Source organism: Medicago sativa, chromosome 4 (genome assembly GCF_051527215.1).
Source record: "Medicago sativa cultivar Bolivia chromosome 4, Bolivia_mono, whole genome shotgun sequence".
Taxonomy (NCBI): Eukaryota; Viridiplantae; Streptophyta; class Magnoliopsida; order Fabales; family Fabaceae; genus Medicago; species Medicago sativa.
The window spans coordinates 90,106,665-90,131,364 of record NC_140752.1 but is presented as its reverse complement, the minus strand read 5'-3'; the positions used below and the strand labels follow the sequence as shown (position 1 = coordinate 90,131,364).

General features: G+C 32.2%; 4 protein-coding genes across 4 annotated transcripts; 2 read left to right on the top strand and 2 right to left on the bottom strand.

Moving 5' to 3' along the window:
• The first annotated feature begins 8,515 nt into the window (after positions 1-8,515).
• On the top strand, positions 8,516-14,422 carry DIS1 (Actin-like ATPase superfamily protein). Its single transcript, XM_085705348.1, has 9 exons — positions 8,516-8,877; positions 9,083-9,542; positions 9,985-10,131; positions 10,528-10,620; positions 10,859-10,978; positions 11,521-11,631; positions 11,966-12,091; positions 12,639-12,737; positions 13,802-14,422. Exons 1-9 carry the CDS (start codon positions 8,828-8,830, stop codon positions 13,880-13,882), a joined length of 1,287 nt encoding a protein of 428 aa, XP_085561474.1. The 5' UTR covers positions 8,516-8,827; the 3' UTR covers positions 13,883-14,422.
• Positions 14,423-16,570: 2,148 nt separating this feature from the next.
• LOC146933561 (uncharacterized) lies at positions 16,571-17,221 on the bottom strand. The gene has a single exon (XM_085705370.1). The coding sequence runs from the start codon at positions 17,157-17,159 to the stop codon at positions 16,857-16,859; it is 303 nt and encodes a 100-aa protein (XP_085561496.1). The 5' UTR covers positions 17,160-17,221; the 3' UTR covers positions 16,571-16,856.
• A 3,542-nt stretch (positions 17,222-20,763) lies between these two features.
• Positions 20,764-21,292, bottom strand: LOC146933560 (uncharacterized). Its single transcript, XM_085705369.1, has one exon. It carries the CDS (start codon positions 21,232-21,234, stop codon positions 20,917-20,919), a length of 318 nt encoding a protein of 105 aa, XP_085561495.1. The 5' UTR covers positions 21,235-21,292; the 3' UTR covers positions 20,764-20,916.
• A 1,652-nt stretch (positions 21,293-22,944) lies between these two features.
• Positions 22,945-23,830, top strand: PSBY (photosystem II BY). Its single transcript, XM_085705367.1, has one exon. The coding sequence runs from the start codon at positions 23,085-23,087 to the stop codon at positions 23,691-23,693; it is 609 nt and encodes a 202-aa protein (XP_085561493.1). The 5' UTR covers positions 22,945-23,084; the 3' UTR covers positions 23,694-23,830.
• The last annotated feature ends 870 nt before the right edge of the window (positions 23,831-24,700 follow it).

The window sequence follows — 24,700 nt, the reverse complement described above, 5'->3', positions numbered from 1 at the left end:
AACAGTTGAATTAACATAAAAGGCATGTTTGTTTCTACATCTCCCTTTTCATTGTGGTTCATACGTTGATTTTTTTTTTTTGTCAAAAACAAAATGATATTCATTCATTCAAATCGATAGAGTACATCATTCAACACCGCTAAAAACGTAAAGGATGAATCTGCGAACAAACTCACAGCATCCAAGTTAATAGCATATAACGGCAAAATGCCTACAAAAATATATGATAAAATTAAAGTGACCGAAATACCCATGCCTCCGGATCTGCAACGTTGACGCCCAAATCTTTGATTGAATAAATCTATCTTTCAATATGAATCAAATGAACACCGCACCAAGACGGGAAATCAAACAACGCCGCACAAGACGACGAACAACACACCGCCACACTCAGATGACGAAATCACGAAGAAAAATCTAGATCTATGTGAAAAATCACTTATTTAGATATTTGTTGTTGTTTTTCAGTTTATATTTGCTAATTGATACCTTTATAAAATATTAATTTTGATGATTTTGGTTTTAAAGTTCTCTGTATATTTACTAGCAAGAAAGTGATCTCTATGAATTCTTCTTTTATGTATATCTTCCATATTAAAATTAAGGTCTATTAGATATGGTTGACATAGTTGTTTCTAATTTAACCATATACAGCACAATCTTTTTACTTCAAAAGTTAAAGTAAGGAAATTCAAAATTCCTCATTTGCACATTTTTTTGGGCTTATTGGATATGGTTTTACGTTGAAGAACCGAGGAATGATTCTAATGTTTGATAATGAAGGTTTAACAAAAATGGTTATGATTGAATCTCTTGAAAATAATACAAATGTGTTGTTTATCTTTGTGAAAAACAATTTAAACCATTAAAAGTCTTTTAGAATAGAACTTATTTCCTTTATAAAGTTCTAAACAATCATGTTTGTTATGATTATTTTTTAATTAAAATATTGTTGTAATGTAATAACATCATTGTAACTTTGTTATACAATTTTTTTTGGTTAAAAACATAGTTATATTAATGTTGTAACGTTAAAATAAGAAAAATAAAAACAACCTTATAATAATATGTTATAAACATTATTGTAACATTTTTTTTTTGAAAGACAACATTATTGTAACTATGTTATTTGTTATATGGACATTAACGTTAAATGAATATATTTTTTTATCAATCAAATAAATATTATTAAACTAATTAGGATGATGTGTGAAGTCTACACAAATACAAAGTTAATGCATCCTCAGGATATTCTCGTATATGGCACATATGAGTTATCCTTAAAAACAAAAGAATATTGAGTAATATAACATTGGTTTCAGGAGTCTTATCCTTGAAGTCCACCGAACATTTTCTTGTCATCCTAACAACTTTCTTCAGGAAATTACTAAACATCTGCAAATTTTAAATAACATCAATTAAAAAAGAGGAAATTACATTGACCTCCACTAAGGTCTCTTTAAATGATACAAACACCCCTTCTTGTTTAAAAATAAACACCAACCTCCCCTAAGTTGACATCAAATAGACATAGACTTCCCTTAAGCATGAACGTCGTTTATTTGTTCTGTTAAACCGACGTATGAAATTATACTACACTAAAAAAAGTGTGGTTCTTTCACTTGCATTTTAAATATGGACCGGTTATTCAACAAGTGACTCATTTTACGTGCATGTCTTAGAGATGGCTATCTCCCAAGTGATGTTTGGTCCCCTTCACCTACATTTTGCTTTATGCTTGTCTTAACAGAAAGAGAAAACCAAATACACACACCAATACAAACAATTTGAACAAAATTGATTCAAGAAAACACCCTCAAAAAAACTATTAGTCCGACACCAAATTAGAGATACTGGTAAATTGTGACTTGATTTAATGTCTTCAAGACATCAAATGATTTCTCCTACTTTGCTAGCATATTCAACAGCAAATATATATATATATATATATATATATATATATATATCTGTGTGTGTGTGTACCACCCACAAAAGAAAGAAAGATATTAATAATACTAACTGCTTCAACTTTCAGTTACAACACTACAAAACAAATTGTGAGGAGATACCTCAATTCATGAACAAACAGAATAAAAAGATATAGCAAAAAAACCAATACAACAGACCTGCATATAAAGATGATAAGAATGACGACGACAAAGGAAACTTTGGTTTGGAACAATACATGAACAATCAGAACAGCGACACAAACGGCAACGAGAAATATGAAAACGATGACAAAAACAATGAGAACGACATCAAGAGCAGAAAGAACAATGACGTGAACGAAAAGAACGGAAAATCGGATAGGGAAAACAGAGGTGGATAAACTTGATGAGAACATAATGTGTGACATAAGGAATGTGAACTTCGATAAAAACAATGAGAAGTCACGAAGAGAAACCTTAAATGATGATCACCGATGAATGTCCAAGAAGAGGTATACTGGTAAATGAGGTATACTCGTGAGCTTCTCCGAAGTGCATGTGGTCTTGAATCATGCTCCTTTGAGGAAATATTCCTTGATGACGGAATATTAAATGAGGAGATTCGGCTAAAAAGTTTGAGGCTATCTGATTTACCTAAAGTATGTGAAGGACCCCACCCACTTCTTGAGTTTATTGGACACCTCGCAGTTGAATATTGTCCCAATCTTACAAACTTGATTCCTTAATGTGCATCTTTGAATAGTTTAATATATTTGGAGAATACCTACTGCAATGGACTGATAATTTTAATTACTTCTTCTATAGGGAGAAGTCTTGGCAAGCTTGAAGTGATGAAGGCTAAAGGTTGTATCTCATTTGAAGTAATCATTACAACAAATGACAATGTTGATGTTGGTTACTTAATTTGGTCTTATTGGTGTTTGATAGGTTGCCAAACCTTAACAAGTTTTCTAGCTGTAAGTTCTGCATTAACCTTCTATTTTTGGTGGAAGTAGAGGTAAATGAATGTCCTCCCCTCAAGATTTTCTATGAGGGAATGCCGAATAGTCCAAATCTTTTAAACATCAAATTAGGAGAGGTGTGAATGCCTTTGATTGTGAACCTATACAATACAATAATGAGTTTTTTTTTTTTATGTGAGGTATGCATCAATTTAGAAATTGATTTCTTATTGACAATATGTTTATTCTTTTTCAATATTAACTAAAAGAAAAATATTTAGACAGAAAATTATTTATTTTTATTTCAATCTAAATGTGTCTAAAAATCATTTATGTTAAGTACTTTAAAAATAAAATTGTGAATCTCTTGAGCAAGCATTATTAAATAATTATTTACATGCTTGTTTTTAACTAGTTCTATCACTTTGTCAACATGAATTTTGTCATTTGGGGAAACGTCATTTACGTTCTGATGAGCAATGACTCCTTCACATTTGTAATGTGAAGCCTTCCGAGGTGAGACTTGTCGTTTAAGTCACAAATGATGAAGAATTTGATGCTATTGAAATATTATCCTCTTTTATAAACATTAATTTTTAGTAGAAAATGATTTTCTCACAATTGTGTTATTTTAACACTTGGATTTTTGTTTTTCTTCTCCAGAGGATGAGGAGGAAAATAAACCCCGGAAGGATAATAACAATCCTCACTACCCTAAAACCTATCTTGTTACCACATATATAGAATCAAAGAAAGTTAGTCTTTTGTCCATTGTTCGATCAATGAATAATGTTTGTCTTTTAGGTCGGGTACCTTTTACGCTAAGATTTTTGAAATTTTTAATTATGTATGATCTGTCATGTCCATTTCTTCATGTCCATTATCTGAGGATGTATTAACTTTGTATTTGTGTAGAGTTCAGACCTTAGTTTAATAATATTTCTTTGTAACTATTAAAATTGAAAATAAGAAATAAATAGTAAGACAATTTTTCATAAAAAAACACAACTATTTTACATCTTCAAACTTTCACATAATTATGTATTTTATATAATCTTGAAAATTTAAACTAACTATCATAATCAATGTGTTGATTTTTTCAAGAGAAAGATTTTAACCATTCTGAATAAATCGAAGTTGTAAAGATGATAAATAATAATAACTTTAATTATAATTTTAGTTAACTTATTTTTATGTAGGTTACACTTCCTTATTTTTTTTCTTGAGAAAATAATATGTTGGAATTTTTTTGGGATGTCAATCAACATTCTATGTTCAACTTGAAAAATGTGATTGGATGAGGATTATGCAAAGCTAATATACTATTTTTTTGTCTATTATGGTTAAAATTTTATAAACTTTATACATTTGAAAATTATGGTTAAAATTTTATAAACTTTATACATTTGAAAATTATGAATGGTGATTCAATGAAGGGATAATGGCTAGACACAAATAAATTGTGGTGTTGTTGCGTTGGAAAAGGTATGATTATTTTATTTTATATATGTTAGAGATTTAACTGTATCTAAATATATATTTAATATGATATTCATAATTTCATAAAATGTGAGATATGTTATTTTTTTAAATTGAAGTCAGTTATATTAATGGATTTGAAAATATGAAGACAACATGACATTGTCAACTGGGTATGATGGAGAGTTTGATGGTAAAATATTGTGGTGGCTTTTCATTCTTCAACGCAAAATACATTTTGTATTTTGGTGTGGTAAGAGATTGTGAATTGTACCTTAATAGAAGAAATATTTAATTTGACTCTAGGCATATGACTCATTTGAAAAATATTTTTAAAAACATTACTAAATGTAAAAAGGTATATGATTCATTTAAAATATATTTTTGAAAACATTACCAAAGGTACAAAATATATCCATTATGAGTTTTTAACAAAATCTTATTTTCATGATTTATAAGGAGTATATCTTCATCAGTGTAAATGCTTGGAACACTTCTGTTTTTTGTGGTCACTTGTTGCTCCAAGCTCTGCCCACTTCATATGAAAATTGTTACAATTTTAAGTGGTAAATATTATGTATTTATACCTCCGGAGTTGACTTTAAAGAAATAAATATTTTAGTTTTTACCAAAACTCAAAGATTTTATGCAAAACTTCATACCCTAGTATGTCAATCAATGAGAAATGTGATTATTTTAACGTGCGTTAATTTGATTGTAATTTAAATTCTATCTTCAAGAAATCACATAAGACTTCAACATGAGAAACTTATAGAGTTGCTTTTTTTTTTTTGGTTACTATAGAGTTGCTTTAAAAAGATAATAGTTTGCTCAAAAGGAACACTGATTTATGACATTTTTCAGGGATGATTTAAGGCTTTTTTCTTTTATAATGAAATATCAAACAATTGTAATTACATTTAACTGTTTAATGTAAAACTATTTAAAATAGTTTGTGACTGGTGGATACAAGTTCTGGATTTATAATTGAAAAAGTTCATATATCATACAACTTTCGCATTTAAACTTCATTAAAACGAACCTTATTGAAGAACAAAAAATCTGAAAAAACATGAAATTTGGTTATATCCATAATGGGTGTGCTTGGATTTAAAAGAAACTAAGGGAAGTACGATGGTAATGGTGCAAAAAGAAGTTTCAGACATATTTGATTGATAAATAACATTTATTAAATTAATATTAAATACTCAAATTTTGTAAACTGTGTTTTATATATGTTTCAAATGATTCCGCACCTAGAGGGGTTGAACACGATGATATAGGATGTTAAGTTGATATTGCAAATTAAAAACTTTGGTGCTCTCATCACCAATCTGAAACTTGATACGTTTGGAGACTGCAAGCTACAATAGAGTGATAAGGTTAATTATATCTCTTATATGGATAAATCTTATTAAGATTGAAGTGATGAAGGTGACTAATTATAACTCCTTTGAAACAATTATTGCAGCAATTGCAACAAAGGAGAATGATGATGTTGGACTATTTAATTTGCAAGTATCGATGTTAGAACGTTTACCAAAACTCTTAAAGAATTTTGCAGCGGTAAATACCCATTAACTTTCCATTGTTGGCGAGGGTAAAAGCAAATGAATATCTTCTCGTGATTTTTTTCCCTGAGGAATTGACAAGCACTCTCAGCCTAATGAAATTAAAAATAGGTAAGAAAAATTTCTATTTGAACGAGAATCTAAATTTTGTAACAAAGACCGTTTTAAAACCTAAAATATGCATCAATTTACCAATTGATTTTTATTAACAATATATATATTCTTTTCCAGTATTAGCTAAAAGAAAAATACTCAGACAAACAAAATTATTTATTTTTATTTCAACCTAAATGTGTCTATTTAAGGTTGTGAATATCATCTATGTTAAGTATTTTAAAAATAAAAGTTAATTGTAAATCTCTTGAGCAAACATGATTAAATAGTTAGTTGTTTACATGTTTTTTAACTACTTCTTATACTTTTCATCAACATTTCATGTTCTCGTAAGAAAATGAGACACTCACGTTTGTAATGTGAAACCTTCTAATGTGAAATTCATCGTTGAAATCACAAGTGATGAAGAATTGATGATATTATAATACAAGTCTTGCTAACAAGGGCACTTGCTAAGAATTTCTCATAAGAAAATGAGACACTCACGTTTGTAATGTGAAACCTTCTAATGTGAAATTCAACGTTGAAATCACAAGTGATGAATAATTGATGATATTATAATATGAGTCTTGCTAACAAGGGCACTTGTTAAGAATTTAAAAATAGAAAAAATTGGTAAATTTTATGTAGAAAAAGTTACTTTTTAAAATTTGGCTAATGTTAACTTGTGCCCTCAAGGCACATGTTAAGATACTCATTATAGAAATACACATATCAAAAGGCGTGCATTCAATTTCTTAAAAGTTGTTATATTGTGTTTTTCAATGCAAAATTGCTCTATTTAGGTTGCTTAACATGTGCCATAAGAGCACAAGTTAACACGACCCTTAAAATTTTAGTGTGTTGAATGCATCATTCTCAAGACAAATTTTTTTATTTAAACTTCTTAACAAGTATCTTGAGGGGACTTGTTAGCATTTTCCTTATAATATTATCCTCTTATATGCAGTGGCGGAGCCAAAAATTTTACATAGCCTGGACAAAAATTATAGAGCCAAGAATTTTTGTGAGCGCATGTATGAAAATATTGAGTTTGCCCAAAAAAATTAATTTTTCAAGTGGATCAATGGGCTATTGGGTTGGGCGAAATATAAAGAAAATATCGATCGAACCCGGGCGAGTGCCCGAGCTCGCGAGGTGGTGGCTCCGCCCATGCTTATATGAACATATTTTAGTAGAAAATAGTTCCCAATATCATTCGATTGTGAAGACCGAATTGTTTTGTAACTTATGAGATGTAATTATGATTTATTTTGACAAGTTATGTTGAATATATTTTAATTTTGTAAGTTGTATCCAAAAGCATGGTTTCATTTATAACATAACTTATTCAATGACTTGTGAAAATTGAGAAAAACATGTATTTGTAAATTGTTTTGTAAAAAAGAAATGTAGTTGTAAATTGTGAATTAATTTATAACATAACTTATTAAATGTCTTGTGAAAATTAACAAAACACATGTTTGTATATTGTTTTGTAAAAAAAAAAGTATTTATAAACTGTGAATCAATATGGCAAATCATAAATGTTGCAAAATTTGTAAAATTGAGTAATATATACGCTCTTTTAAAAATTAGAACATACTACACAATACTATCAATTTTTAACAAAAATAACGGCATGAAAGCCCCACCTCCACCCCCATATTCTTCTAAATTCAAAAATGAAATTCTTAAATTCTCAATAAACCATATAAAACGTGGTGATACATGAAATTTGGATTACTTTATTTTAAACATGAAGTGTGTTGAGAATTATGCTCCACTTGTGAAAGATAACAAATACTTTTTATGTTCTAAATTATACGTCATTCTAGCAAATTTTGTTTGTTTCAAATTATATGTCATTTTACAATATCAAAGAATCATTAATGTTTACTTTCCTATTATGTCCCTTATTATTTATTACTTTTTCTTTTTTCAATTCTTTTAATTTATATTTTCTATACCATTAATAAAAGATATTTTTATAAAACATGGCACAATTACTATTTTTTATACAACATTAATTACATTTTTTAATCAATGTAAAATTGTTAAAGTGACGTATAATTTAGAGCCTAACTAATAAGCTAACTTGACAACTAATTTAGTTATCGTTCGTGAGTTAAATTTATAATGTTTGACAAAATTAACGGTTGAATTAATTAATAAATAAAAAATAACATAAAAATGTTTTTTTAATTATTATTTAATCTTTCAATGAATAATTTTCATGTTTGGTGGGTCTGAACTCTGAAAGTGATGATCTACTCAGGTGAAGCTAGAAATCACACGGCCTATAATCAAAACAACCCCACCCATTTGTACCCTCCAAATTAACCTGCCGTCAATACCGAAAAAGAAAGGTTAGGTTGTCCTGTTGGTTTTTACGGACAAACAAACCAAAAAAAAAAATAACATTAAAAAAGGAAATAATAATAACAACAATAAAAGAAGAAGAGACATAACAGAAAGAAAGAAAGATCCATTGAGAAGGAAAGTATATTTAGGAAAACAAAACAGAGTTTGTTTTATGATTCATTTCTCAAATTAATGTTGAATGAATTTATTATCATAGTTGAAAACAAAAACTATGGGTAGTAGTAGTCATAGAGCTATCACCAACAACCACAATCTTACGTTAACTCGCTCCTTTCACTTTCGATCAAAGTCTTCTTCTTCTTCTTCTTCTTTTTCACTACCATGATCCTCTGCCTAAATCTCTCTACTGGATCTGAATTACTCTCTCACAGATCCATTTCCGATTTTCACCATTTTTTTGATATTTCTAATGGACCCAGCTGCTTCTCGTCCTGCTGTTGTCATCGACAATGGCTCCGGGTACCTTTTCTCACTCCATTTCTATTTACCCAATTGGGTTTACTTTCTTTTTTACATAATTTCAAAATTGCACACCATGTGTTTGTTGAAATGCCTGAATGGGATATTTTTTAGTTTTTTTTATTGGAATTGTGGAATTGTGTGTGATATTGAGATATCCGAATTGGGTTTGTGTTGAATTTGTAAAAATGTGTTTTTGTTGCAGGTATACGAAAATGGGCTTTGCTGGTAATGTTGAACCTTGTTTTATTGTTCCTAGTGTGGTTGCGATTAACGAGTCGTTTCTGAATCAATCGAGAAGTTCTTCTAAAGGAAATTGGATTGCACAGCATAATGCTGGGGTTATGGCTGATCTTGATTTCTTTATTGGAGACGATGCGCTTTCTAAGTCTCGATCTAGTAGTACTTATAATCTCACTTACCCGATTAAGCATGGTCAGGTTGAGAATTGGGATGCCATGGAGCGATTTTGGCAGCAGTGTATATTCAATTATTTGCGGTGTGATCCTGAGGATCATTATTTTCTTTTGACCGAGAGTCCGTTGACAGCGCCTGAGAGTCGTGAGTATACTGGGGAAATTATGTTTGAGACTTTTAATGTGCCTGGACTTTACATTGCCGTGAATTCTGTGCTTGCTCTCGCTGCTGGCTACACTACGTCTAAGGTGTGTAATTTGTTCTAGTAAAAAAGATTTTGTATTATTATGATAGGATACTATGACATTGTCTGATTTACGAAACTTGCCTAGCGGAAAGATGCTGCCGGCTGTTGTATTATGTTGATAGAATTGGAATAATGGAATGGAATTGGATGGTTAGTTTTGAAGGGGTTTTATTTATTCAAACCCGTGGTAAATCTTTTGTACAACTTGCTAGCTAGCTATCTAAATTCTAAACACAAAATGCTTTGGATATCTTGCTTGAAACCGAAAGTGAATCACTCTGTTGAGTAAGAACTGGTTGCGGTGGTTTTGTAATATTACAAGCGCATGGGATAGTTTATCATCTGTTGAATATAGAATGTTATGTTGGCTTAGCATATTGGAGATTTTAAGTAATATATTATTGTTTTTTGAAGTTTTTAGGCTGATCTAGAATTCTTTTTAGTGTGAGATGACAGGAGTCGTAGTTGATATCGGAGATGGGGCTACACATGTTGTACCAGTTGCGGATGGTTATGTTATTGGAAGTAGCATCAAATCAGTTCCTATTGCGGGAAAGGATGTTACTCTTTTCGTCCAGCAGCTAATGCGGGTAGGTAATCCTTGTATAAAATTAGAATGTTATTGTGCCACTACTACCTGTTCCTTAATTTTAAAATCTGTGACTGTATGCTTGTTAACATTAAAGGTTCTCACAAATTACTAGTTTTAGTTAGACTCGATAGTGAAAGTGTGAAACCATGCATTGGTTAATGCTAATCATGGATGAATGGGGTTTGATGTATTTATGATAACACTGTTGTCGTTACGTAGTTGATAAGTAGAAGCGATTCAAGTGAAGTTTACTTATACCATGATTTTAGATCTTATTCATACGTTTTGCCATATTAAGTTTTGGTACTGACCAAGGTTGTAATATTCAATTCTTGATCTGCAAGTTGCTAATCCAGATTCATGAACTGTCTCATGTTTACATTGATTTGTGCAGGAAAGAGGAGAGAATATACCACCAGAAGACTCGTTCGAAGTGGCTCGGAAAGTGAAGGAAATGCATTGCTACACCTGCTCTGACATAGTTAAGGTTGTCTTGAGTTCACTGCTTATATTTCTTTGGCATAATCATTTAAGGAGTTTGTGGTGTGATGCTGCCAATAGCTTTGTTTCTTTGCTTTTTTGTTAATCCGAACATTTTTTGTTCAATGTCTAAGCTTTCTCAGCACGTTAATTTGATTTCTTTTTTAGTGAATTAAGGGACATAAAGTTATCTATTGGATTTATTTGATAACTTTCTTTTATAATAATTGCTCAATTTCTCTCAGGAATATAATAAGCATGACAAAGAACCAGCCAAGTATATCAAGCAATGGAGAGGCGTTAAACCAAAGACTGGGGCTCCATATTCTTGTGATATTGGCTATGAACGCTTTCTTGGCCCCGAGGTTTGTTCTTTGGCCCGTTATAATTTCTCTATCATCCATAGCACATCTCTGAGAAAGTTCTGGGTCATAATACTTGAGCTTGAGTCGTGAACTGATGAATTAAATAAACATACACCTGATTACCTCCCATTTTCTGTCATGAATAAACACCTTTCTTAGTGGGGATTATCTGTGAAAAAATGGTACTATTCATTTTGCCTTGCCCTTATTATATCTTCTGGTTTTAAGGTAAAAATTTTGTTGCTTTTCCTTTTTGGGTTATCAACGATTTCTAAATCCTGATAGGGGATGGGAAAGGGATGCTTAAGTGCAGGCAATGCACATCCGGGTTGGGATTGGAACCTGGGATCATTGATCAAGTAGTCTCCTAAGAGACTTGATGATCCCAATTAGCTATTGATCTCTGTACTCCTTAGGTTTGTTCCTTCATCTACTAAAGAAATCATGAAAATGTAGCATTCCTTGGTGTAATATTTTGGTCATTGAATCAATAGGATTGGTGATTTAAAGATTCCCGTGGGTTTACCCTATTACTTTTGCAGGTTTTCTTTAATCCCGAGATATATGGCAGCGACTTCACCACTCCTTTGCCTGTTGTAATAGACAAGTGCATTCAGTCTGCGCCAATTGACACAAGGAGATCATTATATAAGGTGAAGCACCTCATCTCAATTTAATTGGTGACATTTTGCATAAGATATGCTCTGAAAGTACCAACTTTATTTCAATATTTCAATATGCTGTTTTAAAATGACATGCTTGAAATTTTAAATTTTAGTGAGTAATCAGATTAACCTTAATGTTCGAGAACTTGTAAATCTCAATCTTTGGCGAAGTGCGTTTTCTGTTGTTGGCCCAGAGGCTTATCAGTCGGAAAACCACCCCAGATCTTTGATTTATGATCTTATTAGTTTCAATCCCTCCACTTTACATGTTCTTAATGATTGACCTCTTTACGACTTGCCCATTTTGTCCTTTTCATTTCAGAATATAGTGTTGTCAGGAGGATCAACAATGTTCAAGGATTTTCACAGGAGATTACAACGTGATATAAAGAAAATAGTTGATGCTCGTGTCCTTGCAGCTGAAGCGCGCCTTAATGGAGAGATAAAAGTGAGAGTTAACAGATACCTTTACTTAAACTGATGATCACATGAAAAATTCTTTTATAAACCTTGTTTGCAATAGCTAAGCTATATGGAATAAAACCAGTCAACCATTGACACATTGTTATTTTATATTATGTAATTACATAAATCTTCATTCCACATGATTTAAAATAATGAGGTGTTAGTTTTTGGTTGATTCGGTTTACTTTACTTAACTCATGTATTCAACGTCTAGACAAGTCTTCCTCCACATGTACACATGTTTGGAAGAAGTTCTCACATTGGCAGTGTTTGTGAACTATGAAGCACGGATACATACATGGACACTAACATGCCGACACCGCTAATAATTTGAGAAAATCACATAATTCAGTATAATTGTATGTGTCGGTGTCGTGTCGGAGTGGGACACGACACGTGTCTGACACCAGGACACGTCTAATCCGAGGAGTGCCAGTGCTTCATAGTTTATGAAAAGCCTCGCAGCCATATGTTTATTGGTTTGATCTGGCACTTACTCTTTTTTTCTTTTCACTTCTTGAATTCCACAGTCACATCCAGTCGAGGTCAATGTACTCAGCCATCCTATCCAAAGATTTGCAGTTTGGTTTGGTGGATCAGTGCTTGCATCAACACCTGAATTTTTTACGGTATGCTTTTTTCTTTTACCTTTTTCTGGGTTATGACTTGTTATTACCATGTCTAAAAATCAAAATAATAATCTCTTTTGACCTGGACACATTTATTCTGAGACTTATGATGTTGGATAAAACGGTTCTTTAGGTTTAGGTTATACTGTTATTTGTTTGTAAAAAATCTTAGATTATGTCTTGCTCCCGAGGAAGCACCGGTGAATGGATTGCATGACAATGCCCTGGATGTAGTTTTTTTACTTTTCTTTGCTTATCATTTGTGATTTGGGTTGATGTTGAATGCTTTGCCACATTAAATGAATTTACGATTGCATGCATGTTAAAAAACTAAATGGTTACGACTTATGGTATTGTTTCCTTGGTTTGAAAACATGATATTGGATCCGTGTAAAATTAAGGAGTTAATCACAAATTTAGTCTCTGTAATGGTAGGGTCTGACAATTTAATCTCTAAAAAGGAACGAAATTCTAAAGTGATACTTGAAATTAAAAATCTTGATCAAATTAATCCGTCCAACTCCAAGACAATTTGAAGGATTATATTGACTCAAAAGACTAGTTTGGATGTGATTGATGATGTGAATTTCTTGGACCATATTTTAATATTGTTAATTCAGAGACTGAATTGCTTAATACCTACAATTTGAAAGACTAAATTAGTGATTCACTCAAAATTTAGATAACTAGGTTTGTTGTAGTCGTCTTCCTTGTAGATTAAGATGTCCTTTTTATGAAAAAAAAAAACTTTCTCCCAGGAAGACAGAGTCCATAGTTTCTTACTGTTCTTAAAATAGCCGTTGCCATCCTTTTTTTTCTTTTTTTCTCTGTGTTAACTCTCTGGTTCATAGGGGAAAGGGGCCCTAGTAATCTGGAGTTCGGCTGTGTGGTAAGTGAAGCCTGGCCAAGAACTGTTCCACCCAGGAATTGAACTAGGGTTCTCTCTCGAACGATTCGCCCATTGGTGGAGCTCATTAACCACTTGAGCCCATCACTTGGTTGTTTCCATCCGTTCTTGGTGCAGAGCTAATGTGTGTTTATAATTTCTGGCTCGCAATGTGCAGGCTTGTCATACAAAGGCAGAATACGAAGAATATGGAGCAAGCATTTGCCGCACAAATCCTGTTTTCAAGGGGATGTATTAAAGCAAAAGATGAATTAGCTGACCATGGATGCAGTCTCTTCTCTTGATATAAAAAAAGGAAATTATGGTCTGGTTATTTTGATCCTCGTTTCATCTCACAGTCTCTCTTCCAATCTTCCAGGGTAGCAGAAGTGTAAAATATGTATATTCAGTGAAAAAAAAATGTTTTTCCAGTTTTAATTCTTGCAGTTCTTCCTAGGAAGCCAATTTCAAGTCATCATGTGGTTAATATGGTTGCCAGCAGGTCCAGATGGTACTTATTGGTAGATAGAATTTGATTTTTGACAAAATGTTGGCTGAGCTGAATGGCAATTTTTAGTGTTCAGCTTAGAGTTTGGTAATGTTCTGCATTTTTTCATTTGTTGTTGGGACTGATATAACATTAAGTACTTTTCTAGGCAGGAGATTAAATTCGTTGGGATTGAATTGTAATACTAATAAGCACTAGTGCAAGTTTTGTGTTAATGTTAATCACATAATTTTTGCATTTTTAGGTATGTAATGCACACTTCAGGACTATTAATGATTTGAGATAGAGAAATGCTATGGTCACTCGCTCAAACACTATCCCACAAACACTCCATGTGTATGGCGCCAAATTTCTAATTTTTCAACTCCTCACTTGTTTACTAGTTTTCAAATTAGGGGAATATTTTAATAGTTTTTTTTTTTTAAAAAATATATTTATAACTGGCATCTCAAAAGTCATATGTGCAAAGTGCAAACGGTTGCACTTGTACCTTTGTCTTTTAATTTTGTCAATATGAAGGTTTTGCAATATAATTTCAGTACCATCTTCACACCATAGAAATATACCGCAGATCAGACTTGTCATCTTCAATTAGATTTTCTTTTTAAATAATAAACAAAGCATTTATTGTTAACAAAAAAGGCTGCCATAATCACACTAACAGCTTCCATCATTCTTTTGAATTTTTAGGGTAACTTCAATTTTTTCTGGGCTGTATCGATGGGTGGATAAAATCCACAATGATGGTGACTCATTGGGGGAACTTTAGGCTTCGCCGCACACAAAAAATTCCGCTGGCGGAGGAAGCCATTAAAGTAAATCAAGAACCACAACAATGGAAAAAAGATGTTCACTTGTCTTCCATTAATTCCACTCCAACTTCATCCCGTCGTCTTCCTCATTGTCATCCTCGCCGCCTTCGTCTTCTTTTCCCATGACCACCCCATTGTCTTCTTCCAGTGCACCATCGACAACCACTTCCTCCTCACCGTACTCTCCTTCCTTCTATCGTTGCTCTTGTCTTCACCGGTGTTTGGCTCAATGTCGATTCTTGTTGGAGCCCTTGATGTTTCTAGATGAAGTGTCAAAACACGGGGGGCGAAAATGTGAGATGTCAAAAAGTACAGAATAAAAAAAATGTCGAAACAATCTCAATCTGTTGTACTGTTAGTAGGTAAGAGGTTGAAAAAGAGGGGGACGCAGCACTATACATTGAGAAAATATTTAAGAGAGTGTGTAAGCAAGTGTCTCTAACACTGCTCTTTGAGATATATATTGTCCAACATTTTAAAACACTTTTCGGTCTTATACTTAAGAAGAAGAAAAAAAGAGTACATCCTTTAAGAAAGTTTATTAATTGCATTACGTGATAACTGATAATTTGTTTTTGATGACAAATGAACTTGTGAACATGCCAATTTTACGACTGTATCAAAAGTTGAAAAGATAAATATAAATTATTCAAGAATAAATATAGCTACATTTATTATTGATTTTTTTCTTATATTTAAAACTAATTATTTTGATTTTTTTTTTGTTTATCAACGAGACTGGACTTGTAGGGAGAGTAACTAATTGGAACACACAAACAAATTTTGTTGTGATGGAATCAAAATACGCAAGTCTGTATGGAAAATTGTGTTCATTATATTGACAAATGTTGAATTTGTATTTACTACAAGATAAACTCAGTACATATATTTATTTTGCATGGTATCAAATCCACCATAGCTTATTTAAAAAAATCTTAAAAAAAATATATCCACCTTAGCGGTAGGAGTAATGATATTTTGACATCCATTTGATGACAACTTTGTTGACACCCTTGTTTTTCTCACTTCTTATTGGTCAAAAACAATGGAGAGAGAAAAAGGAAGAGAGAGGATAACAACATCTTGTGAGTATGAGAGAGAAAGTTGTCCAAAAGTTGTCAAAAAGTGGTTGTCAAAATATCATTTCTCTAGCGGTAGTGGTTAAAGGTCTTGCCATTTTCATCCGTGAATTAAAAGGCAGTAGTATATTAGATGTTTTTAATTAGATTTATTGGTATGGACCTAAATCTTAATTACCTTCGACATAATCAAATTTACATATCATTAGTTTGACGAATTCAGAAAACTGTAATGAGAAAAATTGTACCATGATTTCGATCTTGATTGGTTATGCATCCAATTTTGCGTCCCAATGTTGTTTTCTCTATATTTTCAAGAAGCTTGGTATATATTCAAGCTTCCATCTCACGTCAACGTTCATCCCACCGCCTGAACAAACATGTACTTGGTTTTTCTAAATCCAATCCTCAAACATTATACATACAAAATTCTTAACTTTTACTATAATTTCTACCATCTTTTTATTAATGTTTAAGATATTTATTTCCCTTGTCGAAGTAAACGAATAAGCTAATACTAGTTTAAAAGAATAATTGTTTCTCCACAATTCAGCAATCTCAACAATTTATTTATATTGTGCTGTATATGGTGATTAATGTAAAATTGAACAACAATTATTATAACAAACACATTACATAACTCCTCTCAAAATGACAAACAACAACACATTTCATATAATGAGTTGTTAGTTTGTTTCAAAATCAGACTTTGGTGTATGTAATGATTACATTACATATCCCCTAAAAAAATTACATGCATGAGTGATCACGACAAAGTTATGAAATACATAACTAAGTAGTGATCTTACGTATGCATGATGATGTTACATATAATTAAAAGTAGAAGAAGCTAGCAACTGCAGCAATTGCAGCTGTTCCTGCGACGGCAGAGAAGTAGATGCTAGAGGCGGCACTAGGTGGGGGCGCAGTAGCATCGAAGGCACCTGGAGGCACGGGTCCACCAATGGGTCCCGCCACAATACCACCACTTGCTGAAGGAGGATCCCCTTTTCTAGTTCCAACAAGATATTCATCGCCGTCATCTTCAATAGGTGCTGGTGCATCTGCAGCATAGGTAAGGCCAATCATGGCCAACATTACAAGGGTCAGAATAACAACATGCCTTGAACGTGCCATGATTTATTTGTGTTTGTGTTTGCGTTTGTTTGTGTTTGTGTTTGTATTTTTTGTTTACGCTGTTGTTGACGTTATAAAGGAATGTTGGTGGGTTGGAGTATTTGTAGGAAAGGGTTCATAATATACATAAAATTATTATAGTTCAAAGGTATTCCGAAACATGAGGAAAAAACCATTGGTATCAAACACTCTTACACCTCACATTTTGACTATTTATGGAAGTATACATCAACAATATATGGTTATGGTTAGTTTTTTTGCTAGAAATGCTTATGGTTAGTTATAGTCAGAAATTTGCTCAAAATAAAAATAAAAAATTTGAGGTTTCATGTTATTGTCTAAAGAGGGAATGGACTGGTTAGATCTAAATTTCAGCATTTGATTCAATTATTTAAGAGACTAATGCTACATCTCGCGAAACAAAATCCACGAAATATTCACGACAGCCTAATAATTCATGTAGCGCACCTTCCCTTTTACTTCCACCAACCTTTTTATTCCACAAATCACGTGATCCAATGGCTGTTGTTCCTTCGCTATACGTTCGGGATAAAAAGTCTCGCTGTCAATAGCATCACTCATTTGGAAACTTGCAGTCCCAGAACGAGTTGAATATTTCATTTGGCAGCTGTTACATGGTAGGTTGCTTACCAATTACCACAAGAGCAGAATGCATCTTGGCGATCCTCTTTGTAAGTGTAAAGGTACAGCGGAAACGTCGCTGCACGCACTCCATGACTGTCCAAATACTATGTATGTCTGTTTGGTTTAATATTGTTCCGTGTCTCCAAAGGAATCAGTTTTTTTGCTGTTAATTTGCAGCAATGTGCAATGCTTAATTTGAATGAAGTTTTGGATAACAAAGAAAATGGTGAGTTGGAGCGCTTTCTGATTAACACCATGCCACTCTTTAAGGGCAATGGAGAAACAACGAAAACCATGATGATGATTACAACATACCTGAAAATGCATGGAAAAAAAATAAAGGAAGCTGCAAATAATCACTTTCAAGCAATGAATAGTTTGAATAAGGTGCATAGAGTGCCAAAAGTGACGACTTTATTCAATGGTTTCCGCCTCATGAGGGGTGGGAGAAGTTAAACACTGATGGTACTTGTAAGGAGGGTTCGTTGGCAGGGTGTGGTGGTTTGATTTGTGATTCTATGGGTAGTTGGGTGTGTGGTTTCTTTAAAAGTTTGGGTATTTGTAATGCTTTTGTGGCGGAATTATGGGGTGTTTTAGAGTGTTTAAATCTCACAAGTCGGAAAGGTTTTGCGGCTGTAGAGTTATGTGTCGATTCGGAAGTGGTGATTAAAAGCTTACAAAGGGGTACCAGTGTCACAATGGCAGTATGAATGCAATAGGCGGAAGGATTATTAAAAATATTAATCATCTCTTGGAGATGAGTTGGAATGTTCATATTTGTCACTCGTATTGACCGTGAGACTAACAAATGTGTGGATGCTTTAGCCAATCTTAAATGTGTTGCGGGTGATGGGATTGCCAGAATTTAAAATTTGTTCGATCGAGCTTTCTCGGTTGATTAGTGATGATGTTAAAGGAGTCTCTACTCCTCATTTAATTTCTTGTTAGTTTTTCTTTTTTGGACTTAAGCTCTTTTGTATCCCTAAAAAGATCCTCACGACCCTTAAAATTTTGATGACATAATTCATGTCTCTTGAAAAATGAACTTGTAAACATGCCAATATCACAAGAATAACAAAAATTGAAAAAATAAATCTAAATTTAATTCAAGAATAAATTGGGAATAACTATATTTGTTATTGAGTTTTGCTTATATTTAAAACAAATTATTTTGATGTTATACCGTCCTCCTCATGAGCTTAGTTCAGTTGGTATGTACAATACATAATATATGCAAAGGTTCGAGGTTCAAACCCCGTTGTGGCCCTATGATGCATACATGTTCAGTACACAAAGTATGACAAATTTTAAAAATCAAACGTACATTAATATAAAATATGTAGAAAATTATTGAGTAAATTATTGCTGCCGTTTTTGTAGAAACATATGTTTTTTTTGGTGGTGGCGTAGGTTTGAATTGAACTCCGGACATTACATATATTATGCGCAGTCTTTACCAATTGAGATAAGCTCACGAGGACGAAAATATGTTTGAAAGAAAGTAATTCAATTGTGATAAAATTAGTATAATAATATTCCTATATTTTAATTATGTGTGTAACTTCACTTCTATGTTTTAGAGATTTACTTTTTTTTTCCTCCACCGCCTCCACTATTCTCATCTAAAACATGAAAGATAATTGGAATACAATAAAAAATCAAAATATTTTCTGCTATTTTTCCACTGCATGCATGCACATTTTGGCCATATCCACCATCGCAAAAAAAAACCAAGTAAAAATGGATAGGAATCGGTAGGTACACTACAAGTACCATACACGTATTCGATACAAGTACTTCACCATTTTAGAAGTACCCATACTTCAAATTTGTGATCTAAATGGGGGGAGTGGATCCTCTCCAGTGAAGATCTCTCCTGTTTTCTGCAGTGGCTCATCATCCACCTTTAATTACACTCTCTCTCCCTTTTTAATATTACAACACATTATTTCACCTATTTAATGGAGGGCCTGGATTACACATGAGAGAGAAACCACTGGAGACAATCTCCTCCCCTAAATGGGGATATTAAAGCGTTAAAAGACCCTTTGATGTGGGCCATTATTTTAATTTTTTTGGTTTTTATCAACGAAATCGGAGAGAGTAACAACTAATTGGAGCAAGTTTTGTTGTGTTTTTAGTGACAAGTTTTGTTGTTAAAGAATCAAAATCTGCAAGTCTTTATAAAAAATTGTTTTCATTACATTGACAAATAATTAATTTGTATTTTCAAGACAAACTTAGAAATAATTGTATTTTGTGTGTCAAATCTACCTTCACGGAAGTTGTTAAAATATCTTTGCCATCTATGAATAAAAAGTCCATTATATTGACCCTTTTTTATTACATTTGTGTTTGTATGGACCTAAATCTCATTTAAGTTCAACTTAATCAAATGCACATATCACGATTTCATTCCTGTTAGTGTTTGGTTATGCGTCTAATCTCTAAATCTTGCGTCCCATTGTTGTTTCCTCTGCATTTTTAAGAAGCTAGATATTCAAGCTTCCATCTTACTTGCACCACGACCTTCATCCCGCCGCCTAAATTAACAAGTTCTTTCTTTTTATAAATCAAATTATAAAATATTACAGCTAAAAAGTTCTTAACTTTTGTGATATTTACTACCATTCTCTTGACTCGAAATGGGAGCAGGTAAGAAAAATCATTGTCCTCGGCTCGGGCCGAGGAGTGTCCACATGAGTTCGTTGAGGTGTCTACACAGGTTTAATAACGTTCAAGATGTTTTAATTCTCTTGTCAAAGTAAACTAATAATAATTGTTTCTCCATAATTTAATAATAATTGTTTCTCTTGTCAAATTAAATAACTTTTATAATATTTATAAACTAGTACTAGTTTAAATTAATAATTGTTTCTCCATAATTCAATAATCTCAACAATTTATATATATGGTGACTAAATTTGGTCACCAAGCTTAATCTAAAATTGAACAACAATTATTATGACAAACACATCATAACCAGACTTTGATTTATGTAATGATTACATTATATATCCACTAAGAAAATTACATGCATGAGAGATCAAGACAAAGTTAAGAAATACATAACTAAGTAGTGATCATGCATATACATGATGAGGATATATAATCAAAAGTAGAAGAAGCCAGCGATTGCAGCAGTTACAACTGTTCCTGCGATGGAGGAGAAGTAGATGGTAGAGGCGGCACTAGGTGCAGGTGCAATATTATCAAAGGCACCTGGAGGCACGGGTCCTCCAATTGGTCCCGCCACAACATTGATGCCGTTTGCTGAAGGAGGATCCCCCCTTCTAGTTCCAACAAGATATTCGTCGTCATCTTCTTCCCAGTCACTCTCGGCAGGTGCTGGTGCATCTGCAGCATAGGCAAGGCCAATCATGGCCAACATTACAAGGGCTAGAATAACAACATGCCTTGAACGTGCCATGATTTATTTGTGTTTGTGTTTATGTTTGCGTTTGTACTTTTTGTTTATGTTGTTGTTGATGTTATAAAGGAATGTTGGTGGGTTAGAGTAGTCGTAGGAAATGATTCATAATATACATAAAATAAAATTATAATAGTTCAAAGGTATTCCGAAGTGTGAGTATAGCCGTTGGTATCAAACACTCTTACACATCTAATTTAGACTATTTAAAGCTAGTTTTTTTTTTTTTTTTTGGGTTTGTTGCTAGAAATGGCTATGGTTAGTTATAGTGAGAAATTTGCTCAAAATAAAATTTGGGTCTTCATGTTATTGTCTAAAGAGGGAATGGAATAGTTAGATCTAAATTTCTTCGAATCATTTATTTAAGATCCACATCCAACTTAATTCATCTTTCTACTTAAATTAAAGCGTCCTATAGTTGCAACACAACTAAAAAAAATAAAAATAAATTATATTTTGGGTAAATGAAGATTTGGATTCTCTACAACCTAATGATACAATACAACATACTGTAGATTGGGGCAGGAATAAGTTGGTTTAAGCTAGACTTTTTTTTTTGAGGGAAGGTTTAAGCTAGACTTTATAATCGTCAAGTATGGAATAATAACATTATTGAGTAATTTGTTACTTGTAATAAACTTATTTTTAGTTTTAAGATTAGCATTTTTTAAAGTTTGATATGATTTGTTAGTTTTTTTTTTTGAGAAATTGTTAATATATTTAAGGGTTAAATATACTTTTGGTTCCTATAAATTAAAGACTTTCTAAGTTTAGACCTTACTTAATTTTAATATTTTTTTTTGCACACAGGTTCAGTCCTTGACCAAACAAAATTTGTTTAACTAACCTTAAACTCTTAAATTTTTTATCAAATTTTTGCAGACATATTTAGACCATTATAAAAAACTTCATTGATAAAAATAAGTTCAAAGTTTGATTTCCACGCCTATATTTTGGTTACTTTTACCTCAAACTTTTAGCGATTAAAAAAATTCATATTTAATTCATCTAAGAGTAAAAAAAAATTAGCAAATAAGTTTTGTATATTGTTCTAAACATATGTGCAAAAAATTAGTAATTTTTTTTATAGATTTAATGGATAAATAAACAAATTTTATTTTAGCAAGGACAAAGACTGCATGCAATTTTTTTTTTTTGAGGGGGGCATGCAGCTTGTTTGTGTGGACAAAAAAACTATTAAAATTAAGTAGGAAATAACTTAAAAGATGACAATTTTGTTGAAACTAAAAACATATTTAATTGTCTATTTCATATCAACATCTTTAAATAAGTAATTTGATCTATCTTTCAATAGATTTACTAACTAACAAACCAATAAATTTAAATTTTAGATTGATATTTAACATAACATTTTAAAGAATTTCACTTTATACGTAATCATTTTTTGATTCTATTTTAGAACAATATATTTTAATAGCCAAAAATAAATATCGATAAATATGCTTAAATTATTGAAAATGTTAACGCATTTATAATTAAACACAAACTACAAAATCTAATATAATAATATAGAAATAAAAAAAAAATATTATTCACATTTATTTATAATGAAAGAACATAACATAATGCATTTTAGGAAGCACACATAAGTGAAATGATAAGAAATGCACCAAAAAATATGAGGTCCAAATCTCATACCAAGCACACTATTGTGATAAGAAAAGAATCTACAAACCACAATCCCATTGGTCCTCATTTCTCAAAGCTCACTTTACCAAATATACTTCCAAACCCAAAATTCCAACCACTACTTAGAGCCACTTTCTCTCATTGCTCCTCAGGTCCAAAATTCAAACACCGTTCACATTCTCATCTATATCAACTCATCAATGGCATCAACCATCATTGCAATGACCATGATCAACTCAAAGTCCTTGAACACTACTAGTTCACCAAAGTTCCACAACCCAAATAAGCTCATTACAAACCCCACTTCCCTCATTTCCCTCAAGAACCTTCTTCCAAAGGGAATTGCCACAACAGGAAACATTAAACTATCAACTTCCATAGCAGGAACAGCACTAGCAGGAGCAATATTCTCAACACTCTCAACCTGTGATGCAGCTTTTGCAGCACAACAAATAGCTGAAATAGCAGAAGGATCATCAGACAACCGTGGTTTAGCACTTCTGTTACCATTAATTCCAGCCATAGCTTGGGTTCTGTACAACATTCTTCAACCAGCACTTAACCAAATCAACCGTATGCGTAACGATAAAGGAGTTATCATTGGTTTAGGTCTTGGTGGTGGGTTAGCAGCTTCAGGGTTTGTGTCAACACAAGATGCAATGGCTAGTGAAATGGCTGCAATTGCTGAAGCTGCTGGTAGTGATAATAGGGGTCAGCTTCTGTTGTTTGTGGTAGCACCAGCTATTCTTTGGGTTCTTTATAATATTTTGCAGCCTGCTCTTAACCAAATCAACAGAATGAGACAGTGAAACTTTTTCTTATATATAAAAAATAAAATTTAGTTTTTGTTTTGTTGTTGTTATGGGATATATAAATCATTCATTTCTCTTGTAACATGTATATTTTTAATGCTATATAAATCATTCTGTTGTTTGTGTTTTTTTTATCTTTCTGAATATATATTCTGTTAGGAATTAGTTAAGATTGTTAGAGTTGGTTGGCATTTAGTTTGCTAGTTAAGAATCATTCCAGTAGCTGCAGTATGCACATCTTGATTTCATTAGGCTAGCTATGACATAATAAATGCATAAGCAAAATGTGTTGATTAAGTATATCATGTCTTGTAAATTTGTTGAATTAACTGTAAGTAGTTGCAAAGACTAAAACATTTGACATTGAGGGGGCTGTTACAGAATATGTATTGGAATTTGTTTAGCATGTTAAAGTTAGTTAGCATTTAGTTTGGTCGTTAATTGCTCTATACAGAGATCTTACTGTATTATTTTCTGTCTTTTGTTAATATGATTCCATTTGAATCTAAATCTCTCTCAAAGCTTTCCAAGCTTCTTTCTTTTCCTTCAAAATTCTGATTCCTAATACCACTTTCTATTTAGAAACACATTAGGGTAGTATATAAGGTGAATCTAACTTGTGTAACTATAGTCCCTCAAGAAAGAAAAAAAAAATGTAACTACAGTGTTAGGCTGTTAGCTTGGCGACGGTACTATGAGTAATGTGATTCCTTTGATCTTATACTAGAGACTAGAGTCATCAACCTAATTGATATGTAAAGCTTGCACTTCATAAGTCAATCTTTCTTAAGGCATCATATTTAGAGAATATATGATTGTCATTTAGCTCATTATTAGAAATTAAATTTCATGCTCACAAATTTACTTAAACGTCATATTTATTTATAGAAAATTATATTGGATGTTTTTAAAAAATTTGGAAAATTCTATGGTGAAGTCATGAGAATGACTTTTCTGGTGAAGTTAACACTATAACATCAAAAATGTAGTGAGTAACACCCCAC